Source organism: Scomber japonicus, chromosome 15 (assembly GCF_027409825.1).
Source record: "Scomber japonicus isolate fScoJap1 chromosome 15, fScoJap1.pri, whole genome shotgun sequence".
Taxonomy (NCBI): domain Eukaryota; kingdom Metazoa; phylum Chordata; class Actinopteri; order Scombriformes; family Scombridae; genus Scomber; species Scomber japonicus.
The window spans coordinates 14774550-14801750 of NC_070592.1; the positions used below are offsets into that span (position 1 = coordinate 14774550).

General features: G+C 39.8%; 1 protein-coding gene across 1 annotated transcript in view; it reads right to left on the bottom strand.

Moving 5' to 3' along the window:
• Positions 1-248: 248 nt before the first annotated feature.
• trps1 (trichorhinophalangeal syndrome I) overlaps positions 249-27201 on the bottom strand; it is a 92790-nt gene continuing 65837 nt past the window's right edge. The window contains exons 9-10 of the mRNA XM_053334087.1: positions 5823-5945; positions 249-1859 (exon numbers count right to left, since the gene is read on the bottom strand). Of these exons, the coding sequence (XP_053190062.1) occupies positions 249-1859; positions 5823-5945 (1734 nt within the window). The remainder of the gene's footprint in view (positions 1860-5822; positions 5946-27201) is intronic.

Below are 27201 nucleotides of genomic sequence, written 5' to 3' on the forward strand. Positions count from 1 at the left end.
TCAAGTGACCGCCACTCAATGCAGGATTCAGGCTATGTCTCCAAACTGTCCCTGCAGTAGTTCAGTGGGATCCTACGATGATTTTTGACCATTTGACAGCCGAGTGCTTCCAGCATAAGGATGTGTTCCATTTAGTGCCCAGGATAGGCCCATTTTGACATGAGCTAGCCTCCAGGAACATAGAGGTTTACAGCTTATTTATCCATTAAAACGCGTTCTTAAGGTTTGTGTGAGTCAAAGGCATCAAATTAATTACTCTCCATGTTCTCGTCTAACTTTTCAGACTCAGCAACAGTCTCGACATCTGCGGTTTCTGTAATGTTGTCATCACTATCTGACACCTTCTGGCTTCCTAATTCCTGGTTTGGTATGTCACGAGCATCTTCTCTTTCCTCCTTTTCATCTCTTGTGTCATTGTCAGTGGCATCATCGCCTGTACTTTCTTTTGCTTGGTCGTCATGACATACTCCCATGGCATCATCGCTTTCACCTGCAGTGTTGTTATGGTGACCTCCATCTTTTTCCTCTGGAGACAAATTTTGACACTCGTGCTCTGATGCCACTGTGGCGTCCTGAATGATGCCATCTTGCGTGTGACCCCTCTGCTGTGATGTTTTGTCTGTGTACCTATGTAAACCCCTCTGTATGTGCGTGGTGAAGTCATACCGATCCACACACACGTGGAGGCAAAAACTGCATTGGTATGGTCCCTGGTCGCCGTGGCAACTCATGTGCAGGGCATACATGACCTCATCGAGGAAGTAGATCCCACAGTGGATGCAACGGTTGGTCAGGTCGTCCTGTGTGGCCACTTCCACCATTGCGCGATTCGACGGAACACCTTTTGTCAAATTATCTTTTTCTTCCTTTTGTGTTTCCTCCCTCTGGTTCTCTCCTTCATCTATCCTCTCCTCCTCCTCTTTCTCTCCTTTCCAGTTCTCTCTCAACCTCTCAGCTAGGCGAGGCGATTCTTGCCTTCTCCTCTCTGCGCCATTTGTTGACATGTGTGCATTTGCAGCACTTGTATCTCTTTGTCTTATTGCAAGATCTAAAGGAGCATCATTTTCTAACGATGATGAGGAGGTTTGAGGATGAAGAGGAGGAGGAGGATAGTGAGGAGGAGCAGGAGGAGGTGGTAGAGGAGAGTAGGGAGAGGCGCAGTAAGGCACCGTGTAGCTTTGCTGATGATGTTGTACTGGAGTCACCATTGCACCAAGGTAATGAGCGTTGTTTCCAAGGCTACCAGGGCTGCTGAGATTACTGATGCCACCGGGAACCCCAGAGGTAGCAGCCATCTTATACTTGGTCCAGAACCTGATCCAATCTGACTCAGGGGTCAAATCTGGTGAGAGGGTTAAAGGAAGGGGTAAGGAGAAAAGGGGATACTGATACTTTTCAATGGGTGAACCAGGGGGTGAATAACTAGACGGTTTGGATGGTCGCATGTATTTTTCAATTGGGCTGCCTCTTTCTGATCCCCCTCCTCCTTTTCCTCCCTCTATTTTTGATGCTAGCCCTCCCTCAGCGATGCCCCCATTGCCCTCAACTACCAGTGGGGAGGGGGCGTGTGAAGGCAGAAGAAGAGGAGGCATGCGTCTGTGGATTTCCAATGTTTGATTGGCAAGGAAGGCCTGAGTGGAGCGGGGAGAGCGCGAGCGAGGGGAAGGCTGCTGGTTTTTGATTGATGCGCAACTTCTGTCTGACTCGTCCCCGTTCATACGCTCCTCGTTGGTGATTCGTTGCTGCTTGGGAGCTGGGTTTTCAGATGACAGCGAATCAGGGTTGAGGCGTTTTCGGGTTCGGCGTCGGATAATTTGTTCACCGTTGTTTTGTTTTATGATGTTTAGAGGTCTGGGTGTCTGGAAGATAAATGAGAAAAAAAAACAGAAGAGAGGGAGAAATTTAGGATAAATGTAATGGCAATTCATTTACCAGCTTTATTATGTTAACACCACTGGTGCAGATTTGACTATATGTTATTTGAGATTGATTTGAACTAATCACTTCAGTCACATGCAGCCCAACTTTATTAAACTCTGACATAAGAATAATCAACTGAGACATGTTCGTGTGACAGTATATATAACATGTCAAACTCTGCTTAGAACTGTGTTTTTTGCCCTAACCACAAGGGGGAGTACTTACATCTGATGAAAATGGAGTTTGTCAGGTTTGCTAAAAAGAAATCACTGACAGCTCTTTCTAAAATACATACTGTAAGCTACTCTCTCTCTCCCCCTCTAAAAGTAGATGGTATCTCCATATAATAAGTTTTAGCAAACATGCACAGAAAAAACACTATGGCCAGTTACAGAAATGGGTCTCAGGAGCTTGAATGGAACATGTGTGGTGAAAACACTCAATCTGTAGCACCCTTCACTAATTTGGGATTAATAAATTACTTGCTGTAATAATTGAAATCGAAACTTGACATAAAAATCAAAACAACCAAAAACATTTCCAGACAAATTAGCAAAGGATTTTCTTGCAGTAAAATAAACTGTGTCATTAAAGAGACCTCCTCTCTGAATACACATTACAAATGGTAACCTCTGCATATCATTAATTGAAAAACACAAACAAAACAACAACAACAACAACAACAACCAAATAAAAACATGTGAAAAGAACAGCTTTTCAAATCTTCAAAATGTACATGCAGGTTGAATTTATTGGGATTTCTGGATGTTTCTCAGGCAAAGCAAGACTTTAGAGCCTTGTTATTGTGTATATCTATGTAAAATATTCTGCTGGGTTTCCATATGTGTGCTTATAAGTGATCTAGGGCTTTTGACATGCACTGTGGCAGATGGAAACCAATCTCCTGAGTGAAAAAACAAAAAGACACTCCCAGACCAAGTAAGAACAGAGAGATGGTGAGAGATTATGATGGAGCAACGTGGATGAATGAAAGAGGTGTTTAAGGAGATGGAAAGTGAAAAAAAAGGCAGGGTGAAGACTCCTATTAAAAAAAAGCAATAAACCTCTCATGCTTTCAAAATGCATGCTATACCCATGCAGGCATCCTCAAGAGTGATTTATTCCTCTGTGTGTGTGTGTGTGTGTGTGTATTCATGTTTCTCTGAGAAGCCATGTGTCTGTGACCGAGAATGTCTCTCAAGGTATGTGTATAAAAGCATTCTTGTGTGTGTGGAGGGGGTAAAGACAGTGTCATTCCCAGTGTGAGGTCTATCCGTCATTCTACAGCAGCTACTGTTGCCGCTAAAAGAGAGAAGTGTAATTTATAGCGTCAATCCATGGGCTCTCTGCTGCACTTTTAACATAAAAATGATTAACACATTCATTTTGACAAAGAATGCAGTTTTAACTTTCATATGCTTATGTGATGTTAAAACAATGAACAGAATAATAACGGTTTTAGAAACATCCTTGTGACTTTTTGGATCATTATCATAAACAAGATAACTGACAGTCTCTGCACATTGACAAAATGATGTCAATTAAACCATCTTCTTCCACTTTGTGGTCCTCATAGTTTTGTATTTCTGGCTAAAGAGGAATGAAGAAGAAGCAGAGAAAGAGGAGAGGATAAACAGACAGAAGGGAGTGAGATAATTGAGAAAGAGGAAAGAACAATATATAGTGACAGAGGAAGATGGCGTAGAGGGAGGGGACACATGAAAAAAAGAGGAAAGGAAACTGGAAGAGGGAAGATAGATGGGGACAAGAGCTAACACAGGAGGCTGAGGAAGAAAATAAAATCAAAGAAATAGCGCCTCTTGTGGCGAAACCAGTTAAGATTTCTCTTTTTCTAAAACTCCCACTCCACTCTCTTTGGAACAGTCTCTCACTCTCTACTTTCCCTCTTGCTCAGTTCAATGGAAAGACCAACAAACTGTTGGCAAGAAATTTGACTTGTTTTGCTCAAATCTTCCCTTCTTCTGTTGTTCCCTGTCTTCCTCTGCGCGTCATCCTCCTTTTTACTGTACATGGCTACAAATGTATTAGAGTCTCGGTCCAAGGTTGAGAGATGCCTGAACATAGCATATAATATCCGTATCCCATACAGGAAGCAGATTAATGGTCTCTGGAATCTAACCAACTTTTTAATGTAATTTAGTCATTTATGTTTACATTATATTTTGCATTAGTCTAATTAATAAGCCATATACTTCAAAAAGCAAGATGCTCATTATTTACAGAATTTCTGTGTCTATACTTGTTTTTAAGATACCGAACACATCAAACTGCAACACACGCGGCAGCAGTAATGTCGTCCACCTTTATAGGGTTTATAAATACCTGGGCTGTGTTACTGCTGGTGCACATACATCTCCCTTTATCTATCTATCGGACTATCTTTCTCTTCTTTCTGCATTTTCTCAAAATCTCTGCCTCCCTCCACCTCTCACTCTTTATATACACACCCTCCCCCTTCATTATCTCTGTCCTCTCTCTTTATCTTAATCTTTTCCTCTTTCTTTGCCTTCCTCCCTTTCCTCTCCCCTTGTTTGTCTTTCTCCCTCCCTTCATGTCTACCTTTTTCTCCCACTTTATTCATAACTCTCCTTTCCTCTCTCTCTCACTCTCAAGTGTTTTACTAGCTGCTATCCTCTCTAATAATGTGTGTAGAGCGTATAAAACTTTTATTATGGGATATAAAATATGGTTGTCGTGAAGATTGCCAAGAGTAGAGGGAGCTGGAACGTGATTGGAGCAGCAGATGAGATGAACGGGTTGAACCAAGGACATCTGCATGGGCAGGAAGGAGTAAACTGCTACAGCTTGTCATCCACTAAGAGGTCTTTAAAGCTCCATTCCATAATTGCAGCACATTGCTCTGGGTTGTAACACCGTCAACCCACTGATGCATTTATTAACATTGTGATTTATTACTCTGAAACATTTTCATTCCCTTTGGAATTTTACTAGTTGAGCTTAATATGTGAGCATGTAGCTGGCATATATATGTTTGTGCTCTGAAGGTAATATTTGTAAATCCATGAGTCAAACAGGTATATTGAAGTGTGAAATTTAAACTCCTTAAGAACATATCTGAGATGAGTAAGTTCAATATTCTGAAGCCAACTAAATTCCAGCCAGGGTCTTTATCTCATCTGTAATTCATGCCGTCTAATTAAATTTGGGATTTCCATAGACTTTCCCCAGGCTTAGATGGTAAATTTGATTCATTCCATCATATTTCTCACTCCATGGAACTGGCTCCCTGTGACTGCTGAAATGGTCTGTAACTCCCAGCACCCACCAAATCAAATATACTTTCCCTGCATTACTTTTTCACAGTGGGATTCACGGAATATATACACGAAATTTTACTGCAGTATGCACCATTTAATTTGCATCGTATGCTAATCGGCCAGACATAAGGAATGATAATTAGTGGTCAAAACCACCCAGTGGATGTACTAAAGCGCAGCATTGAGTCCATAAAACGGTCTAAAGTACTGGGTCCCTGATCCAGCCTTAGCGAGTGAGTATATCTAGGTCTCCTATGAGTGAATACGAGCCTAGCAACACAACTTTTATATGTCAATACAAATATGAGTTTCAGCATAGTCATAGGTATTTTTTCACTTTCCTTTCCGTCTCTCTACAAGTGCTTTTGAAATTTAAAACCCCCCTCTCGTCTCTCTCCCCTGATTTGTTTAAGAAGAAAATGAAGTGATAAAAAGGATCACAAATACACAGAAACAGAAACTTACTGTGCCATGTCTGTTGGAACTATTTATATTCGTCTCACAGCTCTACAGCTTGTCTAGTGTAGACTTTAGTGTAATACACAGCTGGTGTAGTACTCGCATCTGTTTTCATGCACCTGCACATTTCTGCGCGTGACTTACCGAATGTAGTTTTTGGTATAAACCACATGCATTGCAGACGTAGCCTCCATTAGCATTCTTCCTCCATAAAGATGTCTTGGTAGTCAGACAGTTCGCACAAAAGACCCCACTACCTCTGCGCCGCTGTAGGGAAAAAGAAATAGAATTGACAACATTAGAGTGTGATAGTAAACATATAAATTGAACTTAGACAGGATAGGAACAACAGTGAGAATGAATGGAGGGGGAAAAGAAAAGAAAAGTTTTGATACCTTTTTAATTTTTACACTGCTCGAGAACAATGACTTAGTAGTAAGGTTAAAAAAGAGAGCGAGAGAGAAAAGGGGAGAGAGAGAGGGAAAACAGATTGGCCTGCTGGCAGAGAGATGATGTGCTCTCATTTATCATGCCTAATGGAAAATCCTATTGAGAACATTGTTCTCCTCTACGCTGATTTTCTCTGTATAGAACAAGGTTAATAAAAACACCAAAATATACTTCAGTGAAAAGAAAATGATGCAGTTGAGGTGAATATGTGGTGTGTGTTTTAAATATGAGTGTGTGTTTCTGAGGGAACTTGGGCTCTTGTAAGAGAGATGTGAGAGACTGCGGTAATTTTGTCAAGCACTACTTGACGGACATGGAAAGAGATGAGTTATGCTTTCACCTTGTAGCATAAAGTGTTTTACTGTTTATCTGAACTGCAGCAGGACCTGGACACACACATACACACACACAAATACACACACACACCTGCAGTTCATGAAGGAGTGGTGCATAGAAAATAAGTGTGTGCAAGGAAGGGTGGGTGGGGGGGTGAAAAGGCCAATTGTCGTGGCAACGTGCTCCATCACAGTAATGAGCCAATCACAACGTTTCTCCATCCCATTAAGTCTCTGGCCCCATTCACCACCTTTATGACCCTGAGAGGACAGCATACCTCATCTTTCTCCTCCATGACTCTGTCTGTTTCTCTCTCTCTATCTGCCTGTCCATCCAACAAGTTCTCCCTGTCTGTCTCTTCCGTTTTTGATCTCAGTTCATTTTCTCTTTTCTTCTTAGTCTTTTCAATCTCTCCTTGTTCCTCTTAAGTTCTCAGTTTCAGCTCTTTATTATTTAAATTACTTTACTGCTATAAATATTGATATGAATTTATTTTTCCTTCACAGTAGCAGAGGCAGACTCTATGCCTACAGGTATAACCATTGACTTTATATAAATAAGGATGTCATGACAGCTCTCCAGAAGTGAAGCCAAAACATCTTGATTGCCTCCAGTGGCTGGCTGCAGTATAGGTCATAAATCACGCCCCCTCCATGTTAACGGATGGGACATGAGCCAAACTAAAAAAATCGAGAACAAGTCAAATAAGTGTTTCCCAAAGATGGTTTCTGTCATTTTAGGTAGTTCTTATCAGACTCATGTTTGTGCTCATCTCTCTGATAAGTTTGCCATCCTCTGGCCGCCCGACTCTACTTTTCACACTCTGGCTCTACATTACGTCACACAAGCAAGATGGAAACTCAGCTTCACTTTTGCATAGTGGTAGGAAGTAAAGATGCGTCCGTATTTATATACTGTCATTGAGTAGGATTCACTAAAATTCAAAACACATCTTCTGTGCATGTCTGCCATCTTTCCCTCTCTTGTTTTCTGCCTGTAAACCCAATCTGATTCTCCCTTCCCCTCCATCATGGACCCTGTGTCCACTGGGACCCTTCAGCATTGGCTTCATGTTGTTTTACGATCATGACAGCGCTGAAAGCTTAGCATATGTTTTAAGGGCTCAGAGCACCCAGAGCTAGAACTTAAAAACATTTCAACTTTTCACAAAAGAGCAACGCACTTCAATCAGGCAATCTGTAGTCTCAAAGCTACACATGGAGCCACTACCAACACTTTTACCGAGCATCTGTTCTGCGCTGCCAGCTAAAAGCAAGAAGAGCCTAGTGGGCACACCACTGTTCAGTTTATTTTTGCAATCGAATGTACTGCGAGGATCACGGTGCAATTAACCACTTTACATTTCTCTGGGAAATCACACCACAGAAAGACATGCACAGCGCAGAAGCATTTGAAGAATAACAGCTGTCTATTTGCTGTACTTGTGTAAAAATGCATTAGTATCGCTGCTGCTTAAGTAGTGGCCTGTTGAATAATTTACCCAATTTTTAACATAAGATTAAAAGTCACATTAAACATTTAAGGCAGAAAACCAAAGCAAGTTTATTTGCTGTTTTATTAACACACACACAAGAACGTTTAGTCCCTTTAAAAGAGAAAAAGTGCATAAATACAAATTGTATGACCATTGAAAAAAGCTAAAGATCAGACCTGATTAAACATTGGTACTGGCCAGTGTTTAAAGATTAAACATCACATTCTATTGCCAATGAAAAGAGATTTAATAGGTCTTTTGTTTCCTTGTAGTAATTTTGGGATCATAAACAGGCATTTACGATTGCATTCTTCATACTGTCACTGGATCAATCAGAGTTTTAGATCCTTTATAGATTTAATACAAACGATGACCAAAGACGTGTTTATTTATACTGGAAAAACTAGTCTCTCAGTCTCAATTTGTGGATAATAAAACATCCTGTTTGAAATAATGTTGTGCATAATAAACACTGGAGCTATTATTAGACCCTTTATGGTACATGTGTTTTTGTCTATCTGACACCAGAACACGTACATGACCAAGTCTTCTCAGCTTGAGTTTGTGAGTGTGTGCGCCTGCCTCTGTGTGTATGTTGCACACACCATACGGTCACCACATGTAGAGAGACAGAGCCAGGTGATTGATTGATGTGCGCTTCCTGCGTATGTGTGTGTGTGTGTGCGTGCATGTGTGTGTGTGTATGTCTAGTCTTGCAAGCCAAACAGTGCGTCTGTCATCAAAATTCAGTTTCCCTCCGAGCGCCCAAATCACTCACATATGGCCCCACAGCTGCCCCTCATTGCAACACACACACACACACACACACACACACACACACACACACACACACACACACATGTATATATATATATATAATATATATACACCTGAAAATATTTGCTTCCACTGCCTAATGAAGGCAAGCTAGATTTGTATGACAGGCCGCAATCCAAGAAGTGTGTGTGTGTGTGAGTGAAGTTCAAGTGTCAATTACACAGGAAAGTAGAGAAATCGCCCCCACCCCCCTCCAAAAAAAAAACACACACACACACACACACACACACACAAATCAAATTTGGCTCATGATCTCTCACTTCCTTTTCAATCATCAGCTGGTTGGCTTCACATTTGTGCACATGTGCAAACTTAAATACATGCACACACACACACACACACCAACAAACACAGTTCTACAGTACTTTGTACACACTTTGGCACAGATTTGAGTGTGAATGCATCTCTGTCTTGGTAGCTATGTAACTGTGTATGTCTGCTGGGTGTATCGGAGTGTATCTGCAGACTATGTGTGTATCGGTGCATGTTTTTCTGATTGATTACTGATACCTGGCCTCTCCCGCTCACCTCAGCCTGCAGCGGAAGGCTGCTGGTAATTAGCGCTCAGGGTCTTAATGACATCTATTTATCTGCAGCCTAAGATACCATTCAATTAGCACCACCAACAACGCCCTCTGACACACACACATGCAGCGCAAACATGCAGAGACACACAAACACACGCACACATAGAAATATGTTAATTAGTCAGGAAATTACACTCTTTATCAACTTCCTCCTAATCAAGCCAAAAAGCCCAGCCAACACATAAACTTTAATGTTGATGTTTAGATATAAAGTTGGGTTTCATCATTAAGATGCACAGGATATTTGAGTGACCAGTGTAAACAAAGTAAAACTGATACTGTAAGTGTTTGTCTTGAATCTTATAAAAAACACACCGACACATATTGTTCTCAAGTACTATATAACACAAAACATCAGATCATTTAATCTCCTGAAAAGATGAGTATAGACAGCTAGTGTACATCATACATCATACATAACAGTGACAAGTTGCCAACAGTTTCAGCTTTTATCAGTCTCATAATGCCCATTAAAAGGCCAACAGAAATTATGAGTACAATCTACTCAGTGGCAGGCTGCATATAAAACAACATTTATTGGTTTAATAACTTTCACAATCAGTTTGGTCAGTCTCTCTGCAATAATGCTGCTGTAACAGAGAGCCCTTATTTTACTGGTGGCGGTGGATTTTAATGTAAGAATGCATAAAAAGAGGCTACAAGACCTGACTGTTGTTTGTTTGGGAAAATATGCACTTTGAAAATAGACTACATTTTTAGACAACTCCTATACTCCAATTTTCATTTTGTTTTTTAAACTTTTATGGGTTTGTGCTGCCACGCCGGCTTTTCATTAAATGGGTTAAAGTGATTGCTATCCTTTAAATTCAAACAGACGTTATGGTCTGTTTCACTGTGAGTTTTTCGTGACTCTACACATAAAATGCACTAATAAATTATAACTCCATTCTGAAGAGTCTGATTTTTATTCAGCATCAAAACATATGGTGAAACCGCACAGTGGCTGAACCCTTCAGCTGTGGCTTTTAGTGCACTCAGAGACTCTCCTGCAGCCATAAATTTACAGATGTTACACAAACTGTTTACACTACATGTTTTTTTTTAGATGTTTATGAAAGAGCTGGCCTGAACAGATAACATCCACTGGTTGAGGTTCTGTAGCAATACTGAGATTTCAGATTTACTCCCCTTATCTCTGATGTTATAGCTACCATCTGCATCCAATGTGTGGTGGCATCTTTAAACTCTGGTGGCTTACACATGAACAGTTGTATTCCAAAAATTCTATGAATCCATTTTAAAGATCAAATTCAAGTTTATTCTCAGCTCTCACTCTATTTAAGTATCTTGTTGGCGCAGACTTACAAACTAAAGACATAATTCCCCCGATAATTGGTTTCAACTTTGTATTTGTAAGAACTAGTGATAGCAAGGTCACATTCTTCTAATGGTGAAAATCTCATTTTGCAACACATATTTTTCATTTTGTACATTGATTATGGTGAAAGAAAATTAAACACACAAACAATTCAAATGTCAAGGTTCTGAAATCCTTGTATCTATCCTTTGATGTGGCAAAATAGAGAGACATGAACAGAGAACTGGAGAGAGAAGGAAGAAAGAGATTGAGGCGCCCCGTGGTCTAAAATAAATTTAAAAATAGGGCTTTCTAAACAAAGTCTTTCAAAATTAAATTACATTTAATTCACTTAAAGAGTAAGTCAGCCCTGCTTTTAACACACAGACACACACGCAGAAAGAGACACACACGCACACACATTTACATTGATACACGCACTGACTTGCATTAAATCAGCGATTATTTAATCAGGCTAGAAGACTAGCTGAAGGAATTAACTAAATTCCATACTGCCAAGTCTAATATCCTATGCACTGGATCAGTCTCTCTCTCTTGCGTGAATGCACACACACACACACACACACACACACACACACACACACACACATATCAAACATACACACACACACACATAGAAACAGAAATAGTTTCAGATAAAGATTCACCACAGCAATTAAACGCACAGACGCATGAACACATGCATATACACTGAAAGTCATCTGGGACCCATCTAACAGGGACCCCCACTATAGGTGCTACCAACCATCAATTGTGTGTGTGTCTGTGCGTGTCTGTTTCTGTTGTGTGTCTGTGTACGTGTTACGCATATGGCTGCAGAAGCCCATCTGTGTGGTTTACTGCCAGACTACTGTGTGCATTTAAATTGCTTCTCCTAATAGAATAATTGGGTTTGAGTTGAATGAATTTAAGTTGACCTGACTCAGAATTTATTCTGCTAGTTTATCCTCATTCAACAAGCAGAAACAAAGAAAACAAAAAAACAGTACTTCAAGGTAAACTTTAGTGTGTTTTCACTAAAGAGAACAACAATTTTGGAAATTGGTCAAATATTGAGTGAGGGTGAATATTTAACTGATTTCAACAACAGCTCACATTGAGATTTTAGAACAAGACTTCTTTAGCAAGACTTGGTTAGACGCGATAACAAAGAGAGCGAATCAAGAGAAAGCTAAAGAAAAATGTTTTATTTCTCTGTATGGTCCTTTTCATGATGTTGTCAGACCCTTTAATAGCTATTTGAGCCTGTCAGTAGCAAAAACAAGTATATTTATTGAACGTACATTGATGGTGTGCAATTGCCCCAAAGGATTACATTACTGTCTGTTTTGCGGCTGGGATAATAGGTTCCAGATAGAAAAATACTGAAGTTTCCCCTTTAAGAATAATAACAGTCAAGGTACAACATCTTTGAAAAGCTAACTTACAGTATGAACAGCAAAAGTCCAGGTAAATGGTTTAACAGGCCAGTTAAAGATTCTGAAAGCCAACAGGAATACTAAAGAATCGCTCCAATCTGTGATTTTGGAAAGAAAAAAATAATTAAGAACTGCACCTCTTGGCTCTGTTTTAAGTAGAAAACAGATCTGTTTTTCAGTTGGAAAAATGGACATAGTCCAACTGTGGTCTGCAATGGAGGATGCATTTCCAGCTGATTATCTACTCAGATGACATTACCAGTGAAGTGTAGAGAAACTAGTGCAGAGGCAAAATGTCCTGCCTGTGGTAGCTCTGTGGAGGGGTGCAACCAAACAACTAATTATCCCTTCAGGAGTTAACAGAAATTTTAAAAAGGGATAATAATAGCATATTGTAGCTATACATGAGAGAATATGGTGTGGCTTGCATCTATTAGCCAGTTGAACTGAATGCAACAGGGCTTACAATTAAATTAAAAGTAATGAAAATTTAAAAAGAAAGAGACAAATACATTTCTTGCAAAATTCAAACTGAACTAATCACTCTCGCACAGGAAATACAAGTTTTGATGTAGCATATCAACATTTTATCAAAATATAAGGATTTATGTGGTATTAAGGAGTAAAGCTTGCAAGAGTCTTGGGCAGAGAGAAATTTGTTGCTAGATAGAAATGGTGTGTCTCTTTCCTTACACAGCACCTACAACCTGATCACAATGAGCATGACCTTCGGCACTGTGCGACAGCTCTGAGCTGCCCCCCACACACAGCCTGCAGCTCTCCTCTAACATTCTGTTCCTGCAGCGCTCGGACTCCAAGAATAACCAGATCAGTGCAGCAAAGTCAATGGTCCCTCCCCTCTGTAGAGGCCGTGGTGATAGAACTTAAAGAAAATCAAATTTCAGGACAAAATATATGAGCGAGGCTCACATTAGCTAGTGAGCACCAGCAAAGCAGCAAGGGAACTGGAGGGTTCTTGTTCTGCTTTAAAGCTTCAGTCTGTAACTATTTTTGTGTTATATTTGCTAAAATTGTCATTATGATCTGACAGTAGAATACGTTACAGATAAGCGGTGACAAAATCCACTGATTTTGGGTCCACCCAGTGGTCGTAATGTGATTTGAAAAAATCCACCGCTCCCCAATCAAAACAACCAATCCGAGGCCGAAGGAGTGTCAATGACGCTCCTACAAGCTGCTGGCAGCCCTTCATTCAAGGCAGGACTGCAGCAGTAAAGAGGTCGAAGGTGGGACATGAAAGTTGTACCTGTTCACATTTTCTGGCTAAGTCCACTTTTTTCTCATTACTACATAATGCAGTTTTAAGATGGTAGATTTGTATAGTTATCTGCTGCAACATCACTAGTGAAGGCATCTCTTACTCCAAATAAATGCAACTACGATCCAAGGATGTATGTAAATTCACTGAGGAGTTTACTTGAAGCACCTATAACTTCCTGTTTACTATACGAAATGGGTCAAGTTCAGCTGAAATGATCAAATGTATTAATGCCTGCTATGCCACTATAAGTAAAAATGACTAAAAATCACTCAGTTGGGCAGACAAGAAACTGACTCAGTTTCACCTCTGCCAAGAAATCAGGCATAAGGACCCCTTTATCCCTCCTGCCTTAGGCCTCTACGTGATGGTATAAGCAGGAGGATAGTGATGATCTCTCGTCATTGATTGGTGCTGATGGCAGTGGAGACTGTGATAATGATGACGGTGGTAATTCCTCTCATGCTGCTGGGTGAAGCTCTGTATCAGCACCTTGTGTTGGTGTTTGTCGGTTGCTATGCCTCTTAGTCTTTCAGTTTTATGTAAGTTGCTTTTAACAGCTGCTGCAAAACCAATTTTCCCACTGGGTCAAAATAAAGCTGAAACTGAAACTTGATAAGTGTGTTATATAGTCTGGGTTGTGATAACAGTTTCTGCAATGAGAATATCGTAAATGTACAGATGCAACTGCTCTATAAATATAAAAAAACAACAACACTATAATAGTCTCTGCACCATGGAATGGCTGGATATGGGAGCTCAAGACACAACAACCCAGATCCTTTGTTAACTGATACTACAACACACACACAGGCATTCACACTCAACTGTGTGTGAGAGTGAAATAGAAGGTGTCAGCTTTCACAACAGCCCTGTCATTCTGTGCCTGTCTACCTATACATGTGTATGTGTGTGTGTGCGTGTGTGTGTGCGCGCGTGGATGCAAAATAGAAAGGAAAGGGAACAAGAGTGACAGCTGAGTGTCTAAAGAAAAGCAGCAGAAAACACCGGAACAAGATGACATCGCCATAAGAGACACACATATCCATCTGGCACAAAAAGAGAGTGAGGTCAGTGTCTTTCTCCTTCTCTCCCCCTCTCTCTCTCTCTGTCTTTCTAAGACACACACACACACACACACAGATATGGGCCACACACTGCGGCCCACTTCCCTCCTTTTAGTCTCTATTCATTCTTTTACCCTTTGCTATCACTGTCTTCCGGCCCTTTTTCCCTTCTGCTGTGGTCTTTTCATCTTTCTTGTGTTGAGCTCATACAGTAGTCGCTACCTTTTGTTACAGAGCAGTGAGAGTCTCAGTTTCTGTGCAGAAGTGCACACAGTTCTATACACTAACACAGGCTGGGTCGCACTTAAGCAAAATCCTATTTTCATTGATCTAATTTTGATAAACGATCGCAGCTGCATCGACTTCACAGTTGTGTGTTCTGGGTAAAAGCCTGATAACCAGTGAACTGTTGGGGGTGGGGGAGTGAAAAAAGAGCACATTAGCAAACAGAGAAAAAAGGAAATTGTTCCACGTTGATCTAATTTTGATAAACAGCCACAATGCAAGTGGACTTGGTGCCCATGGACCAGGAGACCATAGTTGTGTATTTATGAGTGTGAGTGCTTGTGTTATACATGTGTGTATGCTTTAATGTGAATTTATATGACTCTCCTCTGTATCTGTGTGTGTGTGTGTGTGTGTGTGTAAGTGTCTGTGTGTGTTTGTATCTGAACTACTGATGTTGTTGTGTGAGCTTGTGTTTATCAAGCATAAAGCTAAAACTTATCATTTTGATCAGATAGTATGAAATACTGTGCGCGCACATTTTATTCCTTCTGTGATAAAATTCTTCCCGATTCAACGTTTGACTTTCTGTGCAGTGATCGAGTGTGTAATACACCCATAGGAATATGAAAAAGAGGGCAATGCCTCCGAGCTCACTGATTTTATCCCCTTTTTTCTGCACAAAATCAACATGAATCACCAATCAACATTATTTTCTATACATATTCTTTATATTGTGTGTCACTATGTAGAAGGATTAGCAATGTAAGTCTAGACACCCTGGGCATCAGAATACCGATAGGGAGACCCGTAAGATGAATCTAAGGGGTCACCAGATGATAAAAATAAATGCATTTTTTTTAAATCCATTTTTTTGACATTTCACTATTTTGTACTTTTTCTGTGATATATTAATATGTATGCTCACCTTGATAATGTCTCTGTCAGATGTTTTAAAGTTATCAAAAAACTGCTCACCACTCGTGTCCAACTAAGGCTCTAACCTGTGATGTCTGGGTCACAAAAAGATGCTGACAAATTTTAAGTGGTCAAAAGTGTAAAATTTTGAGAACAAGTAATTTAGCGAATGTGACACTCAGTGTAGAATTAAAAAGAAATTAAACTGAATTCCCATTCTGGATTAATCTTTTATTCATACACTGTGACTGATCATTTGTATGTTTTGTCTGTGTCATATTATTTATTAAAATGTTGCATGTTAATTAACTTGGTTAGAGCTCCTTTTTCTTATCTCAAATGATATTTCCTTCCTTAGAAAAACTTTTTCCATATAGTGTCTGGAGAGCAGTGACCCACTTCACACTGACCAGTTAAGCACCGTGTCAGTGTGTGTGTGTGTGTGTGAGAGAGGGATGTACATGAATGCTGAGTGGGTGTGTGTGTGTGTGGTTGTCAGAAAAAGTGAGAGAAAGAGAGAGCAAGAGGGATGTAGAGGAAGTGTGTGTGTCTTCATGGGAAGGCCCTGTAGGTGGACATTAACACACTTTGGTGCAACACGCACACACACACTTGCACATAATCTGCTGTGGAAACCAGGACACTGAAACCTTAACTCACCCCACTGCCCAAAGGAAAAGAGAGAGAGCAAGAGAGAGAAGGAAACATACAAAGTGAGAGAGAGAGAGACTGAGAGAGAGAGAGTGAGAGAGAGCGAGAGAGACAGAGAAGAGAGAAAGTTATTATAATGTGCATCCTTAATACCTTTAGTCTTATCCACAGGTATTAAGTGTCTTATTAACTGTCTTAGACTATTTTATTGTGTATCTGAGAATGGTTCAGTGGACTGATTCCCACACAACACAGACCCACATGGGCCATTCATACTCAAGGGCTAGAAGTTAACCTACCTAGTGTTGTGTGCCAGTAAGCAGCGAGTCTGACTAAAACCTTTCAAAAGTAAAACACTTGCTGGGCCATCTGATTAATTTAACAAATACAAAAATCTTAATCACCTTTCTTTCTACAGGAACTTATGTGAATGATTCAGTACTGCACTACTTTGTTGTCTATGTAAGTAGTGATAGAAACTCATCAGCATCCAAGTCAAACAGATGAGCTTACACCTGACTTCCAGTTACACATTTCACATTATTGTAAGTCTACAAACGAAAGATAACAAACATAAACTCAAGTAACTGCTCAGAATTAAGGTAAAGGACGTAGAAGATGGTTACCAATACAAACTTCTTATCAAAGGCTGCAAATTTCATACATATCATCATTTTGGGTACATTTAACAAAATGATTGTTGTTGTTGGAAACACAAGAGGAAAGAACAAGAGAACAAGATAATTCAAGTAACAGTTGCAATTTGGCGCTTACCCTGTTGGTTAAGTACCAACAGTACACCACAGTGTCATTTGACAAACAAGTAAATTAAAAAATTTGAATTAAAACTGTTACACATCTCGACATGCAGTAACCTGACCTGACAGGCAATAAACTGCACATGGTAAAAAGTCAAAAACACATTATTACAGCATACATCTCTCTGTTAACACTGACATGTAAACAATCTGTTTCATCATTTCTTCAATTTAGAGATTATACTGATGGCAACATCTGTAGGACTAATTGTTTGATATCGTTGTTAGAAGACACACACACACACACACACACACGCACACGCACACACACACACACACACTGGCAATACATCTTAATTGCCAAACGACCTTGGACAGGCAAGATTTCCCTAATTGAGGGGAGGAAGATGAAGAAAAAGAGAAAGCAATGAACACCAGGAACGAAAAAAGAGAACAACAGAAATTAGAGAAAAAAAACAAGAGAAAAATGAAAAACAAAATTAAAAATGGTTTAGATGAAGAGTTGGAAAGAATAGAGTGAGAGGGAAGGAGGAGTCCAACCAAACTGCAGAGTATTACACCTGGAAGTGACCTCACACACATCACACACACACACACACACACACACACACACACACACGCACACTTGCCAAATGACTTTATCTGCCCAATTAGCCCTATGGGGAAGAGTAAGGAGGAGAAAAAACAAGGAGGAAGAGGAGGATGAGGCAAGGTGGTGAGGAGGGTGAGGAGGAGAAAAGAGGAAAAATGTTGTGGAGACAACAACTGCCATTTACATGATTCTGAATTTTCAAGGAGGTCCCAAAATACGCTCCTCTTATTAGGTTTCAATTCATGTCCCTGTAAAACAGAATGAATAGTCTGTACTTTTACATCCACTAATCACTTTGTTTACCCGTCACCCAATTTCACTGTTTGTCCACCTATTCACCCACCCGTCTGTTTAAATGTGCTGCCAATACACATATCGACAAGTGAAGTACACAGCATTTATGGCCATAGCAAGAAAGAAAGAAAGGAAGAAAGAAAGAAAGAGAGAGAGATAGATGGTGAGCGAGACAAGGTTGGAGGGTTCACATCTTCGCTGAAGTGGAACATTTCCAGAGTCTCCCTCTGCCTCAGTCAGACGGTAAATTGTGTGTTTTCTTCTGCTGTATGTGTGATGAGGATGTGTGTGTGTTAGTGTCAGAGGTCATGGTAGTGGGGAAATGAGCAACACTGAGTGGGCACAGAGGTCAAGGTGAACACTAAGCAGAGGAAGACGCAGGAAAACACACATTCCACACACGCACACACACACAGGAGGAGGTACACGCAATGTTGGAGAGTGCAACTGTTTCTGAATTCAGTCATGCACACAGGATTTACAGCAAAGGTCTGCACACACTCCCACAAAGAATGATGCAGGTGTGAAAACATAAAGCAGGCAACAGATTTGAAATTCACTTAAAGGATGGGTTCACTATTTTTCAAGTCTGTCCTAAAACAACAGTCAGTTGCCCAAATAAATACTGAAATACGTTTTTTCTTGCCATAATGATTCCTCCTGTTTATACTAACTTAGAGGATCTCTTCATAATATGCTTACAATGTAAGTGATTGGGGGCCAAAATCCACAAGCCTCCTTCTGTGCAAAACTGTATTTCAAAGTTTATCTGAAGCTAATATGAAGCTTCAATCATCCAAATTACTCAAATCAGGTAGATATCTTTCAATGTCACATTTTTTTCATTGCCGAAGTCCCTCTTTTTGTTGCTATACTTCCACCACAGCTCATCAGGGAAAGACTTTCAAAGGAAACACAAAGACGGAATTTAATGCTAAAAATGTGGCAGATAACCACTTGATATGATTTCCTCAGTTCTACAAAGAATGATTTTAGCCCCCATCACTTACATTGAAAGAGCATTTCAAGGGGATATTCTAATCACCATTATGAACGAAAGGAATGATTACAGTGCAGGAAACGTCCTTAGGGGTTCATATGGGTACCTGACTGTTGTTTAAAGACAGACTTGAAAATTCTGTTACATGTTCTACTTTGACAAAACAAGAGACATGAATAGTAGGTATTAATTGTTCCTAAAACAATTTTATCCCAGTGATTCTCCAAAAAACATTAAAAGGGACATATCATGTTTTTGTGATTTTCTTTAAGACTCTCCTTTAAGAGTATTCAGTCATGAAAGAAAGGGCACCAACTGGGGTAAAAAATACATTCAAAAACACTAACGACTAAAGGCTCCAAAGCCAACTTAAAAGTGCTCAATCAAATCGCAGCCAAAAGGGCAAACGATAAAACTAGCCAGCTCATTAGGGCCCACTCATCAAAAGACAGAGGCCACACTGGACTCCTAGCAAAACAATACTTCTGTAACATAATGAGAACAGAAAGAAGTTTTTGCTTATCTACATGTATATAAAATGAGTTTTCTGTAGGATCTTGAAAGACTATGATGAATTTTGCAACTGCATTTCCTCAGGGGGGGTTGTGCCAAGATTTTTGACATTAACATTGATAAGAAAAGAATGAAAACCAGCTGAGAAAGTAACATATTTTCACATATTTTTCTATTTCCTCACACTGTCTATTCAGATCTCTTTCCCTCTATCTCCATATGTCCTCTGATGGCTCCATCTCTATCTACCTACCCCATTTTTTTTTTTACTCTGTATTCAGTCTCTAGTGGAGGCAATTCACACCAAGAGCACTACTGGCAGTGATAAAGAGTGCCTGAAATTAATGAAATGCTGTGACCTTTAACTATCATTACTGTGCAACTGACAGCGCTCAAGTATTTCGTTATGCAAGTCTCAATATGGCTGTGCACAACTGTCAGTGACCCTTCAGAATATTGCAGAGTGCTGTTGACTGCACACTGACAGTCAACAGAACAGTAGTGTCAATGACGGAGAATGCAGTCAGTTTGTTGGGTTGGTGCTGCTGTATTAACCATTAGTTTTCAGTGTGTCTGTGTGTGTGTGTGTGTGTGTGTGTGTGTGTGTGCGCGCATTTGAATGCATAGTTAGGTAGTGATGTGTGTATGCTGCACTCAGGATAAGGCTATATTATTATTTATGGGGAGGGACTCAGAGCTGATGACAGTACTACACTTGTTACTGAGTGACAGTGACAGGCACTGCTAGACCTGTACACACAAACACACACTGAAAGAGTATACAGCATGTCTAAGTAGTCTACTATGCTCCCTTGTGACAAGCTGGTCATTTAAAATGGGCTTTTCTTCATATTCAAAATTTAAATGAAAGTTTGCCCCCTGGCTTGTTCATAGGTCTGAATTTCCATACTGCCGTTCTCCTGAATCAAAATTCTCCAATGAAAGAGCAGGTGGCAGGTACAAACCAATTGTTCACGACTTTGACACGGTCATGCATAGAGATTGCAGTGTGCATTTTTGTGTGCGTTTGTAACATCTGACTAGGGCTGCAGCTGACAAATATTTTCATCATCAGTTAATCTGTTGATTAGTTTACCAATTAATCTCTTGATCTATGACAACAGTGAATGAGCCCAAGGTGAGGATTTCAAATTGTTTAGTATGATTTACAGCCTCATTGAAAAAGCCTCAATCCAATTGATAAAGTAAAAAAAGCTTACATACAAAAAAAAGAAAGGTTGACAGTGCAAACTGTGCATTTAAGGATGACTGGAGTGAGAGTAAATTTTGCCTGAGGAAAGCACAAAATCTATCTGCTTGATCTGCAATGAAACAGTGGCCATAGTAAAGAGTGGTAACATACTGTAAAGCGCCACAATGACACCAATCGTGCCTAATTTGAACCAAACGCTCCTCGCAACACAAAGGTAAGAACCACAAACTGAACCATTTGAAAGCGTCATATCAAGCTTCCAGCAGTAAAATTGTAAAGTCAATGACATTTTCAACAATGGATACAGATTAGAACTCTGCAGATACAGTATACCAGTGTCTCTCCTTCACATAATTTTATTTGTATGCATACTTATTTGTACAGCGAAGGTGCCACTTCTCCCATAGAAATACTGTTATAAATAGTTCTGGAGTTTTTGTACTATAATATGCTTTAATGCACCCTTACTGGATCTTTGATGTGGTTGAAATTTGGTAATTGGACCTCTAAGACTTACAATTTGTGTATTCCTTGAGGGCAAATTTGTGATTTTTTTATAAATAAAATCTTGTTGTGTGAGGGTGCAGCACAGAAAATGAAATTTTGCTGTCTATATGTGTTGTAATACATCTGTGTGCATTATTTTTGTATGATTTAGCATACACCTGAGTGCAGTTATGTGTCACTATTGAAGCTCCAGCAAAGTTAAGCGATGTGATCAGCCTGGGGCTCGTTTGACATTTTCCACCTAGACAGGCCCTCAGGGTGGAGTTAGAGCCTAGGACATCAATATCTGAATTACTCCTTACCCCTTCTCCAGCCCTCCCACCCTTCATCCCTCTTTCTTTCTCAAAGTCCCTTCGTTGCATTGGGGCCACACACAGACGCAAACTCAAAGACACACACACACACACACACTCTCTCTCTCTCTCTCTCTCTCTTTCTCTCGGGATGTTGATGGCCATGCTCTAGCTGTCAAGAGGAACCAAACAGATCAGCTATCCTCCAAGGAGTGTGAGTGTGTGAGTGTGTGTGTGCGTAATCGATGTCTCATCTTTGTTCCACTTGCTCTAGACAGCAGCATGTATGATAACCCTCATGTTATCAGAGAGGGAGAGAGAGAGAGATGGTTGCTGAGGGAATATCACCTGATGTCCTATTTGTTGAGAAATTTTCATATTGTGTTCTATCCACGCCTCCATCAACTGAGAGGACAGCATCATCCTAAAGAGATGCCCTATCTGGCTTCAAAAAAGGGGCTGTCACTTCATCTGAAGCCTTAATTGCACTTAAAAAAACGGTCTTTTCACACATGGCGTGCAGCCCCGGACAAACAGTCAGATCTATCAACAGGTTTAAAACCTGGCCTACAATCAAGCTTTACTCTGCCACCTCCACAGGCAGAGTGCTACAGCTTCAGTCCAAGCCAGATCTGCTGGGCCTGAACTAAATTTAGACAATTTCCCTATTCACACACACTGGATCTCTTACATTTGCAGTAATGGTTGATCGACATGGATTTTTTAATGGCCAATGCAAATATTTAGAGAGCAGAGTGGCCGATCGCTGTCATATAATGCTGTTATGTTGTCATTTTGCAACAATTTTACAACAACAAATGAGGCACAAATTTGCTAAACTTCAATGAACATTTATTTAATACCAATGTAATTGTATGCACGGTCTGTGATTGTTTAAATGGATCTACTTCACTCATGTATTTTTCACTTCAATACAGAAAAATATTTGAAAATGAAAAAAAACACACTGGCTCTGTTTGCTGGAAGGAAAATTCTGGTTTATCTAAACCTGATGTACTTCCCATAAATGTGGCAGTTGTGACTCTGTGTCCAGCTAACTTTGCTCTCTGCAACTTCGTTATTGAGATGTTGGGATTAAGATTGAGATTCAGGCTAACAAGGCCTCATGTATGATAACGGTTATCATGGCAAACTCCAAACTCACCATCTGTAGCAAAAAACCCCAAAAACAAAACGAAACCAAAAAAACTGATTATGCCGTGGACTATTATGAAGATGATTGTAAGTCATTTCACTTTGACTAGACAGCCATATTTATCTGAGCCGGAGTACACAGGGAGTACATAAAACAACTGAAAGAAGAGAAACAAGGCAACAGGACAATAAGGAAAGACGACGTACAGTAACAGTTACCTCAAAGAAACTGTAGTCACTACTCTCTTTATGAGTGAAGAGGAAAACTTTTTCTGCAGAGTGGGACCTGTTGCTGCCAGATACGGAAAATCGAGAAGTGTCCATGGATGAGAGTAATCCCAGCTGTGCTAAACTACACATGGATTTACAGCGTTTATCAACATTGTTGTCCTGGAGACTGTTTCACTGCCACAAAATCAACTGGATGAAAAGAACAAGGCTGGCTGGACCAGATTTTCAGCTCCACATGGTAAGAAAAATGTGATTTCAACACCTAACTCTGAGGAATTACAGTATGTAAGTCTCCACCATCCAGCAGCACTCCACCAAAACTGCACACTGTGTATCTTGTCATTTTGTCCTTGCAGTTTGGAAACTAGACAGATATGAATCATTGTATTTAATCTAAGTTACTACTTCTCTAGCATTCATTTTATTTAATCTAAATTACTACTTCTCTAGCATGAACAGATACTGAGCTAACCACAGTCTCAGTTGTAATCAGACTGATGTGCAGACAGCCCAAGATGTAGTTCCTTTTGCAGTTAGCCATAATGCTGCTACATGTGGCTAGCTCCTGTGTTGACTTTTGTTCAGACTCAAAAACAAACTTTTGAAGTGATTCATGGAAAAATCATGTTTATTTGTAAAGAAGTCGGAGGTTGACCAGATAAACTGCATTATACGTGAGGGTGTGTTGCCCGAATTGCAATCAGAATCTCAACAAATCTTCACTCGCTACTCCTCAATAGCACCCACTGCTGTCTGCTGGTAGAATGGCGAAGTTGACACAAGCATAAGAGCCACAATGACAAGGCTGCTTTCAGATGTGTCCGCAGACATTTTCTGTTTATCGCCCTCAAGAGTGCAGGCATCAGCGGATGCCGATAATCAATCAGTCAACCACTAATATGCAGGTTCCGTCTGTGACATGTTTGTCGTTAACAGCCTCCAGCCTGTATACATTTTCTCATGTCTAGTGGTTTAGAAATTAACAGGCATTTATGCCATGGTTAAAAAACTCGTAAGTACATGTATTTACTATTGTAGGTTTCTGGTAACCATGTTGGAAATGTATATTATATAGTTTATGTTTTGTTACAGAAGCTGTTTAGTTTGTTTGTTTAAATTAACTCTAAAATGTCCCAAAGTCAGACTACAGACGGTTCAACACATCACACAGTGCATACTGACTAACATTTTGATGTTTTGTTATGATTTTCCTTTGATATATATGGTCTTGATCTTGTCTCGGTCTCAACCTCTAAAAGTCTTGGTCTTGTCTTGGTCTCGACCTCCAAATGTCTTGGTCTTGTCTCGATCTTGGTACTCTCTGGTCTCGGTAATGTCTTGGTCTCGGTCGGTGCGGTCTTGACTACAATACTAGTTAGAAAGGACAGTGAAATACGTGCAGTGATGTGCACGTAAATATATAGCTAGTATAATAACAAATTCTGGGTTAAAACAGAGTATGAGACCAAATACACTTTTTAAGAAAAGCAATTTGAATTTTTTTATTAGCATTTCAATTTAGCTTATTTGGTAGTCTGTTAATATACTGGATTTATCTCAGGCACCAAAAAAATCACTGACTGTTTTGATCATTCTAAGATGATTAAAGAATAGAAGAACAGAGCAAAAATTATTAAATTCATGAAACCAATAACAAAAAATCCTGTAATGGAAACAGTGGTTGAAAAGAACTACAAAGCAGACTTTTCATTTTCAGTAAGAAATAGAAATGGGTCACTCAAGGACAAGGGATTCTCAATTTTTCTCTCTGTCCGTCTCTTCTCTACCAGCCCAGCAGAAAGCAATCTGTTAGAGAAAGAAACAAAGAGAGAGATGTAGAGAGAGGGAGAACAAGAAGGAAACTAAGAACAATAAAGAGGGAAAGAGTAAACAAATGACTGCTAGTGAAGATTTTGCACTAACAGCTTGATATTATCCACCACACACACACACACACACACACACACACACACAATCACTATCATTCATCCCCATACAGACTGACTTATATTCCTCACACTGCTACACACACACACACACAATGACACACACACACACACACACACACACACACACACACACTAAAGACACCTACAGCTTGTAAATACCAAGACCTTGAAAGTGATAGTTAGCACCTAGTACTTACTTCAAGAATGAAAGAAAGAGGGAGAGAGGGATGGGATGAGACAGAGGGTGATCGAGTTAGATGAGGGGTTAGAGAGAGAAGGGAGGAACATTTAGGATAGAGAAAAATAGGCACAGAAAGAGAGAAAGATAACTAGAAGGGAAGATGCATCTAGAGACCCTCAGATTGTCTTTCTCCATTTGTGTTTCACTTTCATTATTGTATCTCCTGCTATCTCTTTTCTCTCATCTCTTCGCATAGAGAAAACAAATAAAAAACAATAGACACAACAGGCTGAAGAGGAGTAAACAGAAGGGAGTGGAGGAGAGATTATGATCATTTCCTACAATAGTTGTGCAGAAATACAACAAAAATTGACGAGGCAATATTAAAAAGTAACCACACATCAAAATGTTTTTTTCCTGTGGCTGAAATCTTCATCTCTTGGTCAAGCTCTCCCTCTGTGTGGTCATCACTTATGGTGTCATGAGCACAAGAAAGTAAGTGAAGAGCTTGATGAAAGGGCTGTATTGATTTAAAAAAAAAGATTACAGATATAAAACAAAGAGTTGTAAACACTGGATTAGTTTTATATATTTGCTCAAGAACCAACAGCTTGATGCTCCCTCTAGTGGTTAAAAACCTCATTTGGAGATGTACAGTACTGTCATACATAGGGAAGAGGAATGGAGTCCCTTTAGACATCACAAGGTGACAAACGTAAAATGATAGTATACGCTTTTTTTTTTTTTTTACTTTTACAACAATGTCACCAGTGGATCTAACATAAATTCTGGAAAGTAACACATTTGTGAGGGTTTATTTCCTGCCAAAGACTTCCAATTCTTCCTGTGGGTTCCAGGTGATTGACAGTAAGTAGAGTGAGGTTTTGAAGGAAGAAGAAAAAAATGGATTATTAGTCATTACAAATAGTTTTTCATACTAAACATGAATGCATGAAGCTAAAGCCTTTTTCTAAACGTGCAACCATCATTTTAAGTGATTAATTTGTATGGCTGTCTCTGTTTTTTTTTTCTATAATAATATTGTGTTTGTTTTCCTACAATGTTGATATTTTAGTGTTGTGGTGATAGCTTTATTTTCTGCATCTGTTCACCATGCTCATCTGTTCACTGTTTCCACCCAAAAAAGATCCTGTGGGGTCAAAACTACTCTGCGTTTTAGCAATATGCCCTCCTTGCTCTGTGTGAAGTTTTCTTTTCAGCTATATATTATTTATTGTTTTAGAGTTCAAATGAAAGAAAAGTAATGATTTAATTTGAATTTGTATGATTTGCCTTAGTAAAGCAATGCTGCTAACAGCTTACAGCTTCTCCAAATGTGAGAATGTGCTACTTTTTCTCTATCATTTAACTTTGTGTTTTGAGCTGTCAGACAAAAGAAGACATTTGAAAAGGTCACCTTGGACTTTGGGAAACTGCGATTAACATTTTCCACTACTCAAATAAATAAATCTGCAGATTAATCTGTAACAAATGCAATCGTTAGTTGCAGTCCTGTTTTGTTTGATTCATAGGTCTGTTCTTGTCTCTCTGTACCCTCTCTGACAGAGCCATGGTACAAAATACAGCAGGCTTTTGATTCCAAATCACTGCTGATTATCTTAAATCTACCAACACAGATGGGCAAATACACCAGGAGTTGGACATCCTGGACACAGATGGAGTAAAGAGTCTGTAAATATATATTGGAACCAATTACACTGCAGAAAACGGACTCTTGCGAGTGTTCATACAATTTGTGTATCGACTGTGTGTTTGTGTGTGTGTGCATGTGTGTGTTAGAGAGTGTCCATGCTTTGGCTCTCCATCAGCTTGGTAATAAAGTGTTAGGACTACAACAGGAAGCAACACACGTGCACACACCCACTAACCAACCCATCCTCCCACACACACACACACACACACACACACACACACAGTGAGCAACAATGTTATGACAATAACTCTGAGTTTTACAGCCCACTGTAGCTGCACATCTGGATAACATCAGGACACACAGGCACAGATAAAAACACACACACACAAGAAGAGTAAGCGAGAAGTACAGAGATGATGTCGAAGAAGAGAGATGGCCAAAAAAGAGAGCAGACACACACACACACGCACGCACATGCACTCACTCACTGCCAAGAAAAGGAGAAAAATCTCTTTTTTTCCTCTCTTGTTTTCTTTTCCTCCCTCTTTTTTTATCCCTCT